The following is an 18921-nucleotide window of genomic DNA, read 5'->3' as shown; positions in this document are numbered from 1 at the left end:
TTACATAAATGCCATATTGCCAAAAAAACAAGCTTACCATCTCAAAAATGTTCAAATACACTTACTTAATGGCTTACACCCGCCTAGAGGATAAATCTGAGCTTTAAAACTCTCCTAAAGATGATTTCAAATGATCTTCTCAGTTGAAATTATAACCTTTCCTCTCTACATTTGTCTCCACCAGCAAAAGTCAATTCACTTTTAGTTTCCCCAGGTGATGTGTTACAGTACCACAGCTATAAACATTTACAACTGTACACATTATATATTACTAAATACATTTGTTCCCTAACCCTAGAAAGGTTGAAACATCTTGAGAGTTTGAAAAAGGGTTTGGTGAAGAGCAAAGAAACAACGAAAGACTAATAATTGATTATTAAAATTAAAATCTTTTAATTATTAAAAGATTAATAATTGATTATTAATCAATTTTGAGTTGAAATAAACTGGAAGAACAAGACAGTAACTCAAGACAGCAGGTTGTTATAATCTTAAAACCTTTTGTTTACAAGGTTGGTTGGATTTAATTTAAGAGAAAATGTTAAGCATTTTCAAAGACTAAGACTAAAGGAAAAATGGAAAGAGTAAGTTTTATAATCAAGACAATGGGAAAGAGAGTATAACACGAAGGTTAAGAATGTGGTATTGGAGCCAGACTGCTTAAATCCAAATCCTCACACTACCTTTCACTAGCTATGTGACCTTGGGAAATATTAACCTCATTGTGCTTCAGTTTCCCCATCTATAAAATGGGGATCGAGATATTATCTACTCCGTATAGCATGAGTATGAAGATTAAATGGGTAATTGCAAACTGTCTCTGACCCAAAGAAAATGCTCAATAAATGATATGAGATAAAAAGAAGGCAATACAATATGAACATCTGAGTTATTTTTCAAATCTCCATCAAGATTAATCTCCCTCTCACCAAGACAAGATTCACAGCTGCCTCTGATTTTCCATGACATTTTATTTGTACCTTTCTTGAGGGATGCAGTAGAAGGGGCTGTTTATACTTTACTACAGTATATATTTATGTATGTGTTTTCCATATGTCATAGGCTCCTTAAAATCAGCAACTGTTGTGCATCTCTTCTCCATCATTGTCAATCAACAGATATTTATTTATTTATTTATTTTTGCAGTACGCGGGCCTCTCACTGCTGTGGCCTCTCCCATTGTGGAGCACAGGCTCCGGACGCGCAGGCCCAGCGGCCATGGCTCACGGGCCCAGCCGCTCCGCGGCATGTGGGATCCTCCCAGATCGGGGCACGAACCCCTGTCCCCTGCATCGGCAGGCAGGCTCCCAACCACCGCACCACCAGGGAAGCCCTCAACAGATATTTAATTGAATATAAATACAAAAATATTATCCCTCCTTTATTTGAAAATATTTTTTGTAATTTTCACATATTTATTATTAGCACTTCAACCATCAAATTCTGTTTTTTGAATAAAAATTAGAGCAATAAAATGCCCGATATTTTTACTGACTCATTATACTTTGTACTGTGATGATTTTCTAAATATGCAGTGGCATTGACAATGACCTCATCTTAGTTGTTTAGAATCATTTTCTTCATTGTAGATATAAAGATTCAGGAACAACAGCCATTTAAGAAAGAGCTATGATAAATGCAATCATATAACATTTTCAAAAAATTTGGAATAATCATTAATATATTTACAATAAGCAGTTAAAGATTCATGCTAAATATAAAGTTTTGTTAACTATATTCACACTGAATTTCCTGTATAAGATGTCTAAATATAAAAAAACTAACTTATTTTTGAAATTAATTACACATCTTAAATGACAAAATGTAAAAGACAATTAAGATCATATTAATGCAGAAACATTATGCCCTTGGTTCTGTTCTCAGATGATGAATTTTCACATCGAATTTCACATGTACAAACTAACAAAGAGATTCATATTTCGAAAATATACAAAAATTGGGTCAGAACTAAATCTAGATAGTTGGGTTTGTATGTCACTGATAACAGCCAATGACATTAGGCATGTGTGGTTTGATTATATTGATTCTATGAATACGATCCTCCATCTTTTCAATAACAAGGCCTCATTTACACATCAGTAAGAAGATGTGATGCAACCCTGGGAAGCTCATTCTCTGAGTTCATATTTACTAATATAGGACATAGACATTAGAGTATACTGTGCCTTCTTCATGTTGTATTGCATAAGAAATTTTGCACTCTGCTTAGTAAGTGTGGTCTTCCCTCACAAATTGTTTGCTTTGTGAGACTATGAATAATGCTCTCCAGATTTGTTTAGGTTCCCAGGTGGATTAAAGCCAAATTTAATGTTGATTTTAACAAGTATATAAGAATACAGAACATGACTTTTGTATATTAACTTTGCTCTTGGTTTCAACTTGCTCTTCCATTATTTTCTCTTAACACAGTTATCCTTATTCTCATTTATTTTATTTACTGTGTAAATCATGTTTTTATGCTACATCATCTGCCTTTTTTACATTAGCTATAAGTCAAATACAAATATGTAATAAGTGACCTTAAAATTGTAACTTAGTTTGAATGCTATGGTAACCTCAAACATAAGGAGCAATAAATGAAGGGAAAACTGTCTTACTCAAAAGTACAAGGAATTAGTGACATAAATATGGAACCATTAAAAACTATAGATAAAATACTTATTTTTCAAGACTCCTTCAATATTTAAGATACTTAGCACCAGTTTTACATACATAACAATTATATAGTAAAAAAGCAAATTATTTGTTTTGTTGAGTCAGATCTGCACTTGGGAAAATCCTAAGAAAAGTGACTGTAGAAAGATTTTAGACTTCAAGCACACTGAGCAATAGACCAAAAAAGTAGAATTTCTGAAGGCATTCAAATTTCAACATTTAAATTTTGTCTTCTAGTATTAACTGCACGAAAGATCTTTCATCACTGAATGGCTCAAACACACACACACACTTAACATAACTTACTAAGATGACCAATAATACTGCATAGGAGAGAAAGAGCCCAAGCCAAAAATGTATGAAGTGTCTTTCTAGAATGATTCCTATAAAAATTTTGTTTACTGTGCTTTCTTAGCACACAAAAAAAGGACTTTTCACATGAAGCTAGTCCACATAGCTAGCCATGTGTCACATGACATTACTCAATGTCATTTTCCTAAATTATTTTGCCTTATCTTTGGAGTGATGGCTTTACAAAGAGCAATAGAATACCAGATGGTCATTGGTGTGGTTCACTGAGTTTATATCCTAGTAGGAAGTTAGGTGATTGCTCTTCAAGGTTCTTATCATGCATTAAACAATCTATTTCACCACAGGGAATTCTGAAGCTGTCAATATATTTTTGGCTAAGCATGTTCCATCATCTTTTCTGTAAGTCATGGTCCCAAATAATCATGTGAATTCTTTGTGAGCACTGAGACAGTATAATTTTTCTTTCTTTTTACAAGATTTGAAATGTAGGTAAGTGTTAGAAATGAGTATTGCTTAATATTTATAAAATTCTGTTTTTATTTTGGGTATAACATTATCAAACTATTTTGTTATTCTTCAAAAATATAAACTTTCCTCAAGCAATATGAATCTTTCATTTAGAACAAATACTTTAAATTCTTACACATCAAAACAAATAAACAAAAAACTCCAAATAAACAAAAGTCTCCACAGAAATACATGGCTTAAAGTTACACAGAATAGGCATAAACAATTGAAGACTCAGTTGCCTCAAAAAGAAACTGATTTTTGTGTTTGATTTTCAAAATACACATTTGTCAGCATCTTTCTAGGAATTGTAGAGAAAGAGAAAGAAGTGGAAATCATTCCATTAAGGAAAAAAAACACAAACATCTATAAATTAACAATACATTATAATAACATATAATACCAAAAAAATACAGACTTAATGACCATTTCTTTATTGTCAAACAAAATGGATTAATTCAAAATGAGAATGACATATGAAGGAACAAAAAACTTGGACAATAGAGTAAGGCAACAGAAACGTTTGAGTTTTTATATACAGGATGGAAAAGGAAAAAATAATAAACAGCTTCCTGAGCGGAGGAAGATGTAACTCACAAACACCTAGTGGGGAAAATAATGTGTGAGTTGAATGTTAAAGAGAATGCTGACTGCTAATTGCAGCAGCAGACAATTATATGGTAAAAATATAGAAATCCGACTTTCTTTTCTAAATATCAGAAATACACAGAAGGCCAGCACCTATTTCTTATACAAGAATGCCACTCTATCTTTTTGCATGGAATTAAAGTACACACATTTGGACAATAACCCAGGTCACCAAATAGATCATCTTCCAAATAAAAGTTCCCATATTCAGTAGACTATGAGTTTCATGAGGCCTGGGGCTGTTTCAATTACCATGGCTCTTAGCTGTATGGCATGTGCATAGTGACTTCTTAGTAGATACCAGTTTAATTACTGAATATATTTCAAATGTGAGAACTTCCAGAAATTAATGACTCAGAAATGCTGTTACCCATGGGAAACATATTTTCACCACTGATGTTTATTACTTGATGATCCCAACCTAATGTGTTAGGCTAATGTGGGGTTTAAAGTTCCCCTTAACTACTACAAGTCTGAGAAAAATTCATTCCTCTGCCTGTATGGTCATAGAATGGATATATCTAGACCAGTTTTCAAATACCTGTTTTGATGATGACTACCATCAAGTAAGAAGTAAGGCAGTAATCACTACTTGTTGAATATTATGGAGTCTGTATTTTATATATATTAACTAATATAATCCTCATTATAGTAACTATCAAGTAGTAAGGACTCCCCTATCATACAGATGAGAAAACTGAGACCTGAAACACTAAATATCCACATAAAGATTCTATATCTTCTGAGTGGCAGACATGTAAAGGAAACCAAAGCTTTTATTAGACCAAAGTCCACTCTTCGCAGACTTTTTTACTCTCTTGTTTTAAAGAAAATATCTTGGAGCTATAGGCATATGTTTAACTGGCAATGGATATTTTAAAATATTCTAAACACATATATAACACAAGTGATAGCTATTACTTCTATATTATTTTTTTAATTATTTTTTCATGTATTTGAAACTATTTGTAATTTTTGAGTACCTTCTATGTGCTAAGCATTATAGAAACATTTTTAAAATGTTATCTCATTTAATCCAGTCTCTCTAAATTTACAATCTCCTGAGATAAGTAAAAATATTCAATTTTTGACAAAAGAAACAACATTCCAGTAATATGTGGCAGGAAGGCAAATCAGCTCATGGATCTTATACCCTTAAAGACAAGTCTTGCAATCTTTGCTCCATCATACTGGACACTACTAAGACAACTTAATCAGGACATTTTCATCCTTTTAATCACACAAATGAACTTTTCAGAACAAGGTTAGGGTACATGAGAAGGTGGTTGAGTGTTGGCCTGATTGTTGATAGAACAGCCTACATTTTCCTGGGAGAGATGAAGAAACAGCAAGTGACCTGAGACACTTGTCAATTTTTCCTTGTAGCCTGACATCACTAGGATTTTGGTAGTCTTTGAGGTGATAAAATAACCCCATTATCAAATGATTTACGCTTCTCTTGCATGTTTATTAAAAGGCATGCAGAAAATGTTTTCCTCATTACTATTAAATACAGCCGTTCACATAAAGAGACCAGATCCCTTTATGTGAAACGATAAGGCTAATGAATGATTTTGTGCCCAGATAACGTTGTCAAGATAGTAATGGAAAGTGTGGTAGAAAAATTCAAAGTTACACTTAATTTATGTGTAACTTTCACATGCACTTTTATTAGTTTGCCCCAGGTTGTATATACCAAAATGCCATTCTGAATATAGAATATCATTATGAATTTTAGAATGGTTAATCTAGGACTAGCAAATCCATTTCACCTTGTCTGCCAACTGCTCTTAATTTGTAAGAAGTGTTGGGAGCACAGAGTTGAGGACTCTGAGGCCACATTAAAGCTCAGTGAAATAAATGGCATGGAATGTCTATCAAAGGGAGAAGTGCAGAACAGGTATGTATGCCAGGTATTTTCATTCCAGACTTAGTGCACAGGAATTTGGTTTCACTTTTTATGGAATATTGTTTAGCCCAGCATCAAGCAGTTAAATGCCTTTACAAATACTAGGAGATGGTGTTGATAAAATTCATCGTGCTTGTGAACACAAAAACCCTTGCACCATACTCTCTAGGTTGATGAGGCATTCATTTTTTCTTAAACTATCATGGTTAGGGATCACCAAAACAACTCTCTAAAAGCAAAGGTTTCATCAAGGAGAGAATATGTAAACTCCAGGGAAAGCAATAAGCAGATCATTACAATGTTATCAGCCCCCTGCAAAGTTATAAATTAAAGAATCAGTGTGCTATCAAGTGGCAAAGAGTAGAGGAGGGAAGCCATGGACTGAATAGTCTTTTTTTTTTTTTTTTTCAAAAATGGCAAACACAAAATCCAAACTCACTATCCCTCTACTCTTTTAAGTTTTAATTAAAAAAAAATGGCTAGTGGTAAATTGCTCCTTAGAAAACTAGATCATACACTCTATGAAGTATGACTTCATAGACTCCACCTTTAGCCAGTGAATATTAGTAATACATGAGAACTACTTTTGAGGCTAGAAAGGAAAATTATTGCCTCATTGAAAAAGTTCTTGCTCTATACAGTTTGTATTTTTAGCAAGTCCTCTGTGAAATTTTCTCTTAAAGCACTGTTCCAACCTCAACTCCCTTCCACTCAACTGGGAGAAATTAACGTCTTCCTTATCAAGGTGCCTAAAATTCCATACATTCTGTTATTAAAGCAATTATCACACATTACTGTAACTACTTGATTACATTACGATCAGTCCCACTAGAACTGGGTTCTTAAAGGCAAGATGTGTTTCTTAATCATATTTTGATCCTCATCACATGAAATAATGCTTTGCACAGAGCAGGCCCTTAATAAATATATTTGAATGAGTAAATGTATTCATCAGTATTATTGATAAAGAGAAAAAAAGGTGAGCTTGGAAAAATGAAATTGAGGAGACAGAATTTCAAAAAAAAATTGGGCGCCATTTTTTGATAGATAAAAGCCATAGAGGTTAGAATAGGAGTCAAAGAAAATATGCCTGAAGGGACTTGAAGACGACGAGTAGGGAAGTAGAGTATATGCCCTGGCAAAAACAAACAAAATGGCAACAAAATCTACAACAAAAACAGAAGTGCTGGTTGGAAGTTTAGACTTGGATATAAGTATAAATGATATTATCCATCAAGATTTTATTGACTGTAATTATTTTTTTTAAAGAGAAGATGGTAACAAGTGCTAAGGAAAAGTGGAAAGATAGAGCTACATAAATAACTTTGTATGTAACTGACACTTTACATATGCTATCATATTAAACTCCAACAGTACTGTGATTTTGGTATTTCTATCTATTAATTCTATTATAGCTAAAGAAATAGTTTCTAAAATAATGTAATTTTTGCTCAAAGGCCCTAGTAGGTAAGTGGAAGAATGAGTATTTAGATTCAGATCTTCCTGACCCCATAGGCTCTTAGCTGAAGGGAAAAAAGGAGCCCCACAAAGGAAATTAACTCTAGGATAGTGTTGGGAATACTCCACTGAAACCTCTTAAAACACTTCTTGGTTTTAAGTACCTTAAAAAGTCCTTTTGATTAAGGGAGTTTTATGCATTTAAAAAATTGACTAAACATTTTTGGACTGATTCACATATAAAACCCCATTTACTCTCTTGTTATTAAACATTTTTGAAGAGAGATGCAAATAATTTTGGTGAAGTATCAAAGGGATAACGAGCTAAGGCTCTGGAACCTGACAGAATGGGTTCAAATCTGGCATCCCCCCCACCACACCCCAAATCAGGAAAAATTTCTTCATCAGACTCTAATGTTTCTGTACATCTTGCAAGCAGAGATTCCAACTGTCCTTCTTCTCTTTGTACCAAACTATCTTTTCAAAGGTATTTGTCCTGAAGCTCATGATTCCTCTCCTGTAACAACACATACTACATATGCAGATATCTCATACTCTTCATACATTCTATGGGAACTGGGCTTGGAGAACTGGCACAAACGCTGATGCTCTGTCTCCTGACACTTCTGTGAATAATAAACTCTCCTTTGTTTCTGACCCAAGAGTCTTGTGTCTTCTATCACCATCCAAGAAACTATGGCAGAGAAATCATTAATTCCAAGTCAAGTAAAATCTCAAACTCTTCATGGTTCTTGACATTTATTGAGTAACCTTGAACAATTTTTTTCATTTCTTTAGTTTCAGTTTCATACTGTGAAATTTAAAAGTGAGCATGCTTATAAATTTCCTAATATGCTATAAATACTTAAGCAAACGATACTTAATTAGCAGTCATAGAAGTAGATAGGGGTGCCATCAGCATCACTGTGGAACGAGAGATGCTCTCTGTCTCTCCTCTTCAAACTACAACCAGTAAAAATCCGTAACTCAACAAATATGACTTGGCCCAGCACACCAGGGTGCTGGAGAATTCCACACATTTGTACATGTAAAGGTGGGTGGACTGGAATACATAGAGAAGGCAGAATCAGAAGAAAAGCAGAGACAGTGCCTGAGATCCTGAACCCCCAACCACAGCAGCTGAGCGCACAGTCCCAGAGAACCTGGTAGCAGCAGGGAAGGAGGCATACATAACTCCAGCCTCCCAGCCACAGTGGCTCACAGGGAACCAGGCAGCAGTGGCAGTTGAGCCTGCAACTGGTCTCTCCATCCATGAAGGTGCCTACCACTGCAGCCCTGCCCATCCACAGCAGTAGCACATGCAAACCTAATAACCCCAGATGCAGTAGAGGCAACCGAGACTCCAGCTGACTCCCTACTCTCCTACTCCCTCCACTGTAGCAGAGCCTGAGACTCAGGAGATCCTGGGCACAGAGTAGGTTCTTGCCATCCCAGTGCCCCAGGTAATGATGCCAGCTACAACAGCATCATTAGCAGCAGCGAGGCACAAGCAGCTACAATGATGGTACAAGGCAATACCTCTAGCAAAGGTGGTAGAGGATGGAAACTGCTGATTCTCAAATATAACTACAGGCAGCTCAAGTAAGAGAAACCAAAAACAGTGCTATAGCACAAGCTGCTGAAAAACAAAAGAAAGGCCACTGACTACTAATCTGTTAAATCATTAGAATCAAGGAAATAAAGAACATTTATCTAAAGAAGAAATGTATCCACTACTTCAAATGTGCCGGCATAAGAACAGCTCATCAAGCCCCATGAAAAACCATGGTAACACAGCATCACAAAAAAGAAAATTCTCCAGAAACCAAACTTAAAGTCACACTTATGGAGAATTATCCAGAATCCAACAGCACACTAAAAGGATCATACAACATGATCAAGTGGGATTTATCCCAGGGATGCAAGGAGTTTTCAATATCCACAAATCAATCAGTTTGATATACCTCATTAACAAACTGAATAAAAACCATATGATCATCTCAATAGATGCAGCAAAAACTTTTGATAAAATTCAACATACATTTATAAGAACTATCCAGAAAGTGAACATACAGGGAAAAACCCTCAACATAATAAAGGCCATATATGACAAACACACAGCTAACATCATACTCAATGGTGAAAAGCTGAATACATTCCCGCTAAGATCAGGAACAAGACAAGAATGCCCACTCTTGCCACTTTTATTCCACATAATTTTGGAAGTCCTAGCCACAGCAATCAGAGAAGAAAAGAAAGAAAAGGAATCCAAATTGGAAAGGAAGCTGTAAAACTGTCACTGTTTGCAAATAACATAATACTATACATAGAAAATCCTAAAGATGCTACCAGATAACTACTAGAGATCAATGAATTCAGTAAAGTTGCAGGATACAAAATCAATATACAGAAATCTGTTGCATTTCTATACGCTAACAACAAAATAGCAGAAAGAGAAATTAAGAAAAGAATCCCATTTACCATCACATCAAGAAGAATAAAACACCTACAAATAAACCTACATAAGGAGGCAAAAGACCTGTACTCCAAAAACCATAAGATGCTGATGAAAGAAACTGAAGACCACACAAGCAGATGGAAAGATATACCATGTTCTTGGATTGGAAGAATCAATATAGTTAAAATGATCATATTACCCAAGGCAATCTACAGATTAAATGCAATACCTATCAAATTACCAATGGCATGTGTCACAGAACTGGAACAAAATATTTTAAAATCTGTATGGAAACACGAAAGACCCCAAATAGCCAAAACAATCGTGAGAAAGAAGAATGGAGCTGTAGGAATCATGCTCCCTGACTTCAGACTATACTGCAAACCACAGTTATCAAAATAGTATGGCACATGCACAAAAACAGACACATAAAAATGACAGAAAGTCCAGAAATATTCCCACACATTTATAGTCAATCTACAACAAAGGAGGCAAGAATACACAATGGAGAAAAGACACTCTCTTCAGTAAGTGGTGCTGGGAAAACTGGACAGCTACATGTAAATGAATGAAATTAGAACATTCTCTAATACCACATAGAGAAATAAACTCAAAATTGATTAAAGACCCAAATGTAAGACTGGATACTATAAAACTCCTAGAGAAAAACATAGGCAAAACACTCTTTGACATAAAACACAGCAATATTTTATTGGATCTGTCCCCAAGGATAATGGAAACAAATGCAAAACTAAACAAATAGTATCTAGTTAAACTTAAAAGCCTTTACACAGCAAAGGAAACTATAAACAAAATAAAAAGACAACCTATGGACTGGGAGAGAATATTTGCAAACAATGCAACCAACAAGGGGTTAATTTCTAAAATATACAAACAGCTTATACAACTCAATATCAAAAAAACAAACAACCCAGTCAAAAAATGCACAGAAGACTTAAATAGACATTTCTCCAAAGAAGACATACAGATGGCCAACAGGCACATGAAAAGGTGCTCTACCTCACTAATTATTAGAGAAATACATGTCAAAACTACAATGAGGTACCACCTCACACCAGTCAAAATGGCCATCATCAAAAAGTCAACAAATAATAAACGCTGGAGAGGATGTGGAGAAAAGGGTATCCTCCCACACTGTTGGTGGGAATGTAAATTAGTGCAGCCACTGTGGAGAACAGTATGGAGGTTCCATAAGAAACTGAAAATGGATCTACCATATGATCCATCAATCCCACTCCTGGGCATATATCCAGAAAAGATTAAAACTCTAATTTGAAAAGATATATGCACCCTAATGTTCATAGCAGCACTATTTACAAGAGCCAAGACATGAAAGCAACCTTAATGTCCATCAACAGATGAATGGATAAAGCAGACACAGCACACATATATACATATATATACACACACACACATATATATATATATACATACACACACATATATTTATAAAATATTCCATTACACGTATAATGGAATGTTACTCAGCCATAAAAAGGAATGACATAATACCATTTCCAGAAACATGGATAGACCTAGAAATTATCATACTAAGTGAAGTAAGTCAGACAGAGAAAGACAAATATCATACGATATAACTTATACGTGGAATTTTTTAAAAATCATACAAATGAACTTATTTACAAAACAGAATTAGACTCAGAGACAGAATACAAACTTATGATTACCAAAGGGGAAGGGGGGGAGGGATAACTTGGGAAATTGTGAATAACAGGTATATAAAATAGATAAACACCAAGGACCTACCGTATAACACAGGGAACTACATTCACTATCTTGCAATAACATATAATGGAAAAGAATATGAAAAAGAATAGACAAGATATAACTGAATCACTTTGCTGTACACCTGAAACACTGTAAATCAACTATACTTCAATAAAAGAAGACTATTTTATTTATGAGATGTTTTATATAAACCTCATGGTAACCATAATACATAAATCTAGAGCAGAGACACAATAAGGAAAGAAAAAAGAAACTGAGAACTATATCATAGAAAATCACCGAAATAAAATGGCAGAAACAATAGAAAAAAAGAAATAACAGAGATATAAAGCAACCAGAAAAAAAAATGGAAGTACGAATGTAAATGGATTGAATTCACCAATTGAAACACAGAGTGGGTAGACAGAATACAACACAACAGCCAACTATATGCTCTCCAGGAGACTCAGCTCAGCTCTAAAGACAAGGACAGACTCAAAGGGAAGGGATGGAAGATGACACTCTAAGCAAATGGCAGCCAAACGAAAGTGGATGTAGCCATATTCATATGAGACAAAAGAGAATTCAAACCAAAAAATGATAAGGAGACAGATATGGAAATACTATAATGATAAAAGGTACAATTCATCAAGAAGACACAACAGTTATTAATACATATGCCCCTAAAATAGGAGCACCAACATATATAAAATAATTATTAACAGAACTAAGTGAGAAACTGAGAGCAACACAATAATAGTAGGGGATTTTAACATCCCACTTACATCAGTGAATGATGATCCATAGAGAAAGTCAACAAGGAAACAGTGGCCTTAAATGAAACACTAGATAAAATGGACTTAATAAATTTATAGAACATTACATCCAAATGTGGAACACACAACCTTTTCAAGTGCACATGGAACATCTCAAGGATAGAGCATTTCTTGGAACATACAAAAAAAAGTCTCAGTAATTTAAGAAGACTGAAATCATATCAAACAACTTTTCTGATCACAATAGTATGAAACTAGATATCAATTACAAGAAGAAAGCTAAAAAATTCACAAATATGTGAAACGTAAACAGCATGCTACTGAACAACTATTGGATCAATGATGAAATCAAAGGAAGATTAAAAAATACACCTGAAGACAAATGAAAATGAAAATACAACATACCAAAACTTATCAGATGCAGCAAACATGGTACCAAGAGGGCAGTTTATAGCCAAACAGCCCTACCTCAAGAAATAAGAAAAATATCAAATATACAATCTAACCTAAAAGAACTAGGGAAAAAAAGAACAAATCCCAAACTGAGTAGAAGAAGGGAAGTCATACAGATCAGAGTAGAAATAAATGAAAAGAGACTAAATAGACAATAGAAAAGATCAATGAAATTAAGAGCTGGTTCTTTGAAAAGATAAACCTTTAGCTACAATCACTAAGGAAAAAAAAAGAAGAAAGAAGGTGCATATAAATAAAATCTGAAAAGAAAGGGAAGAAGCAACAAAAGATATCACAGAAGTACAAAGGATTATAAAAGAATACTACAAACAGCTATACACTAACAAATTGGACAATCAAGAAGAAACGGATATTCTTCGAGTCATACAATGTTCCAAGACTAAATCATAAAGAAATAAAAAATTTGAATAGACAGACAACTGATAAGGTAATTAAAACAATGATCAAAAACCTCACAAAAGACAAAATTCCAGATCCAAAACAGCTTTTCAGGTGAATTCTACCAAATATTCAAAGAATATTTAACACCCATTCTTCTCAAATTTTTCCAAAAAATTGAAAAGGAGGAATGCTTCCTAACTCATTTTATGAGGCCAACATTACCTTGATACTAAAACCAGACAAGTACACACAAGAAAAGAAAATTACAGGCCAACATCTGATGAACATATATGCAAAAATTATGTTACTATTAATGTTACTATTTATGTTACTATTAAAATTATGTTACAACAAATATTACTAAACTGAATAACAACAATGCATTTTAAGAAAGCATACATCATGATCAAGTGGGATTTATTCCTAGAATTAAAGGATGGTTCAACATCTGCAAATCAAGCAATGTGAGATATATATATATATATATATACACACACACACACACACGTATCTGTGTGTGTATATATACGTACACACACACACATATATCACATTAACAAAATGAAAAATAAATATATGTTCCACTCAATAGATACAGACAAAGCATCTGACAAGATTCAACACACGTTTATGACAACTCTCAATAAAATAGGTATAGAAAAGAGTATTTCAATGTAATAAATGCCTAGAAGACACAAAGAAATGGAAAGATATTCCATGCTCAGCTCATGGATTAACACTGTTAAAATGTTAGAAGAATTAACATTGGAAGAATTAACACTGTTGAAGCATCCATACTACCTAGAGCAATCTACAGATTCAATGAAATCCCTATCAAAATTCCGGCAACATTTTTCACAGAAACTGAACAAAAAGCCCTAAAAATTATATGGAACCACAAAAGACACCAAGTGGCTGAAGCAATTCCAAGGAAAAAGGACAAAACTGGAGATATCACACTGATTTCAAATTACATTACAAAGCTATAATAATCAAAACAGCATGATATTGGCAGAAAAACATACATAGAGCTCAAATGGAGTAGAATTGAGAGCCCAGAAATAAAACTACATATATATGGAAAATTAATTTATGACAAAGCAGCAAAGAACACACAATTGACAAAGGATAGTCTCTGCGGTGAAAGGTACTGTGAAAACTGGACAGCCACGTGCAAAAGAATGAAATTAGACCGCTATTTTATGCCATATACAAAAATCAGCTCAAAATGGATTAAAGACTTGAATTTAAGACCCAAAACCATAAAACTCCTAGAAGAAAGCATAGACAGTACATTGTTTGTCATCGATCTTAGCAATATCTTTCTGGATATGTCTCCTAAGGAAAAGGAAACAAAAGCAAAAATAAACAAATGGGGCTACATCGAACTAAAAAGCTTCTGAACGGCAAAGCAAAGGACCAACAAAATGAAAACACAATCTAATGAATGGGAGAAAATATCTGCAAATCCTATAATAAATAAGGGGTTAATAACCAAAATAGAAAAAGAACTCATAAAACTCAACAACAACAACAAAACCTGATCAAAAAATGGGCAGATGACTTGAGATCATGATTTCTCCAGAGAATTTTTGTGGGCAAGATTCATGCATGAATTCAGCTAATGTTGAACATGTTCTGTCTTCCAGGCTATGTACTTTGTCTACATTAGTATATTACTATGTTTTCTCCATAATACAAGTGATCCTTATTAGTATCAATAATAAATTATACAGCATTCTTAATTTCACGAATTCCCATGCTAAACTCACAAACATCAAGACACATATATACACAATGTATGTATAAATATGTATAGAAATATAAAAATATAATCCATTGTCTCATTTCACAAGTAATGTTGTCCTAAGTATTTTTCTTAATCTTTCATGTACTGTATGTGCTTTTTCTAAGCTTCAGATTTTATAAAAGAAACAAGCACCAAATATGTTTTGCAAATATACTGTCTGATTATCACTCTTATTTTTAAAATATTTTCATTATGTCAAACCAATATTCAGTCAACATAAACATTATTTTTTTCTTTACCTCTACAGATGGGAACAGGAAAATCCCATGAGGCTGTATTAACTGAACTGGCTATACAGGTGAGTTGAGGGTGGCCGTCAAGGATATATCCAGTTACACAGCTGTAGCGGATCTTGTCCCCAACATCGAACCTTGTACCATATAGCACACCTTTGGGTGGAATTCCTGGGTTTCCACAAGAGCTACTCTGCAATTCTATAGAAGGGAGGGAAAAGAAGAGTTTACAGTTATTTTAATATATATTTTAACATTTTATATTTATAAAATTATATGTAGATACAGGTGTCTTTTTTTTTCCTTTTAAGAAGATTTACAGAGAAATGGAAATGTCTGCTATTTCAATTACATAAACAGAGAAGTATGGGAAAGGAATGAAATTTTACTGAATAGATATTAGGTGTCATTCTTCATGCCAGCAAAATTTAGATACTTTATATTGTTTAAGTTTGTGGCTATTTTTTAAATTAGTATTTATTACTCATATTTTACAGATGAAAAGATCAATACCATTTATGTGGCTTCTTCAAAGTTACATTCTACTAACATAATAATATGCAAATCAAGTTTCATCAGTATGCTCTCCATTACTCTGATGCTTCTACTTAACCCTCAACCATGAATATTTATCTGAAAAAAAATATAGTCTGGGTGGAAACTTTTTTTCACTTAAATAAGAAAAATATAGTGCAGCAAAAAATGGACATATTTTTGAAGCTGGAGAGATTGGAATAGAATTCCAGCTCTAATATGTGTTTAACCTGGAGAATACAATGAGAATTATCATAGTAAGTGCATACATTTGTGAAGTTTTAATTAGATCAATACGCAAAATATCTGGAAATTGTCTGATATTCACCTATTGCCCTGTTATTTTATTAGTTGATGCTTAAAAGTATACAAGTATACAAACATAAGAGATTTTTTAAATAATAGTCATCTCAGAGAAAAATACATTTTCACTTTAAGTGAAAAAAATAGAAAAAATATAAAGAAATAGCAGAAGTTGGGGAGAATTATTTTTTTCTTATAGTATATTCTAAATTTTCTGTTATATTACCTTTACATTATATTACTTTTATACTACAAATAATAATCAATAGAAATACAAACAGTAAGGAATGAATGGACTAAAAGGTATTCCAGTTTGAGTAAAGTCTATGGCTTACTTAATAGTATTATACAAATGTTAATTTCCTAGTTTTGATAACTGTGCTATGGTTACATAAGCAGTTAATATTAAGGAAAGCTGGATAAGAATATGTATATGGGAACTCTGTACTATTTTCACAATTTACCTAAAAGTCTGAAATTACTGCAAAATAAAAAGGTAAAAAAGACATCGCAATGCAAAAAAAAAGTATGTTTCCAATTAGTCTTGATATTCATCCTATTTCAGTTAGTATTCCATGCAATATCATTTTACATTAAATCAAATAATTATAAACTACTAATATTGAAAATATCAATAACAATAGTAAGTAAAAATACAATACCAAAATAAAACACACTTCATAAAATGTAGATATAACTGTACAAAAGCAATCATAATTTATTGATAATTGGTACAGTAAACAAAGCTGAAATTTTATATTTTTACCCATAATATGCTTATAGTACTTTTGAGAGTGTTTCTTACGTGAATTTTTTTTTCTGTTTAATTTTTCAAGAGTATTGAAAAGAAAAAAATCAATGATGAATTTCCAATGAGATCAGTGAGAAGTGTATTGAGGATTCATAGAACTTGCTCTATATACATTAGAAATGAAGTATATACTTTTAGTTTAAAGCAATTATTTTAGGTTCTCAATCCTAGAAAAGAACTTGACGAATATTAATTAAATATCAATGGTTTCTATAAATAACAGGCAATTTCCTTAAGCTTCCTCACCATTTAATTATACATTATAAACTGATATCTGTAAAATATTTTAAAATATCTGTAACCAAGATTAATGATTTCTAATATCTCACTTTACTATTTCTCAAAGGCATATTTTATAGATTCATTTTCAGTAAAATTTAAAACATATTTATTGTCTATAAATTTTCAGCCATTCTTTACAAAATACTTTTGAAATGAACAGTTTATTTTGAGATAGTTAATTTTTTAGAAAATTCAATTGATTAATAGATGAGATGTTTGCTGTAAGAGATGGTGATTAATAGATGAGATGTTTGCTGTAAGAGATGGTAAGGTTAATAAGTTTTGATGAAATGAGTAAGAATTCAATCCCTTGAATATAGTAATAAAAAAGGAAATACTTTTAATGAAACTACCACTTGTGTCCTTAGCTTCAATCCACTCCTTTCCCTCTCACCCCTAAGAAATAATTAAGGTCAGGACTTCAATTATCATGAAGTTATATATCTAGGGGAAAAAGCAGTTTCCAAATTATTTTACAAGAAGTGGTTAGGTGTAGGAATGAAAGGAAGAAAGAAGCAAGCTCTAAATAGTTGCTATACTCAAACTTAACTTTTATTTAAATGAACAAACATGCATTAGCCAGAAAAAAGTACCTAAAGCAAAAGGAAAACATGAAGTCAATCAGTGAATTAATAATAACACTGGTTGGAATTTTAATAGATTACCTAATCTAGCCCTTGCCTTGTGGCTGAATTATTTCTAAACCAGAAAACAGATAAGAATTTAGCCTGTTTTGAAATGAAACTCAAAGAAGATAATTCCAAAATATATCTGGTTCTCACCTTCAGAAATTCCTGCTTTCATTTGCCCTTGTTCTTTAACCTTCAAAAACAACCACCTACCCATCATTCTCTGTACATTGAGTAACCCAAGAAGACAATTATTAGGATGCTTCACATTCAGGTTTAATAGGTCCCAATTCTATAGTCATTGATCATGGATTCTATTTTTTGTGCCCTCCCAACTCTTTAATTTGGGACTTCTCTCTAAGCTGTTTATATCCATTTTAAAACGCAGAGCCAAGAAAGATGTTTTATTAACTGGAAGAATTATATAACCCACCATTAAAAAACCTGCTATATTCTGATTGAACATTCACTTTTTTTAATTTTTTTTTTTCTTTGCGGTACACGGGCCTCTCACCGTTGTGGCCTCTCCCGTTGCAGAGCATGGGCTCCGGACGCGCAGGCTCAGCGGCCATGGCTCACGGGCCCAGCCGCTCCGCTGCATGTGGGATCTTCCCGGACCAGGGCACGAACCCGTGTCCCCTGCATCGGCAGGCGGACTCTCAACCACTGCACCACCAGGGAAGCCCGAACATTCACTTTTTATTCTTGATTTTTTTAAATAAATAGTGCTGCACATTTGAACTTTTAAATAAAATTAGCTTTTTCATTACTATAAGAATTTTGGAACTAGCTTTAGATTAATTTTTTAAACACTGTTTCTACCAGCTATCAAGAGTTTGAATTTCGGAAAAAAATGAAGATATACGTGGTAGGTCACGTTCAGTAATACAGATTACAAACTAATCATTAATACACATGGTATTTACAAAGTAATATTGTTTATTATGAAATCATTCTTAAAGAAAATAGAG

At 33.3% G+C, this 18921-nt stretch overlaps 1 protein-coding gene across 3 annotated transcripts in view; it reads right to left on the bottom strand.

Annotated features, from left to right (window-relative positions):
- The window catches only part of CSMD3 (CUB and Sushi multiple domains 3), a gene marked incomplete at its 5' end in the record, with an annotated part of 1071061 nt that overhangs the window by 822888 nt on the left and 229252 nt on the right, over positions 1–18921 (bottom strand). For all 3 annotated transcript variants that reach the window (XM_079901374.1, XM_079901375.1, XM_079901376.1), the window contains one exon: positions 15398–15592. In XM_079901374.1, coding sequence (XP_079757500.1) covers positions 15398–15592 — 195 coding nt within the window. The remainder of the gene's footprint in view (positions 1–15397; positions 15593–18921) is intronic.

Source organism: Stenella coeruleoalba (assembly GCF_951394435.1).
Source record: "Stenella coeruleoalba genome assembly, chromosome: 17".
Taxonomy (NCBI): Eukaryota; Metazoa; Chordata; class Mammalia; order Artiodactyla; family Delphinidae; genus Stenella; species Stenella coeruleoalba.
The sequence above is the reverse complement of the archived record's forward strand: the minus strand, read 5'-3'. Positions and strand labels throughout refer to the sequence as shown.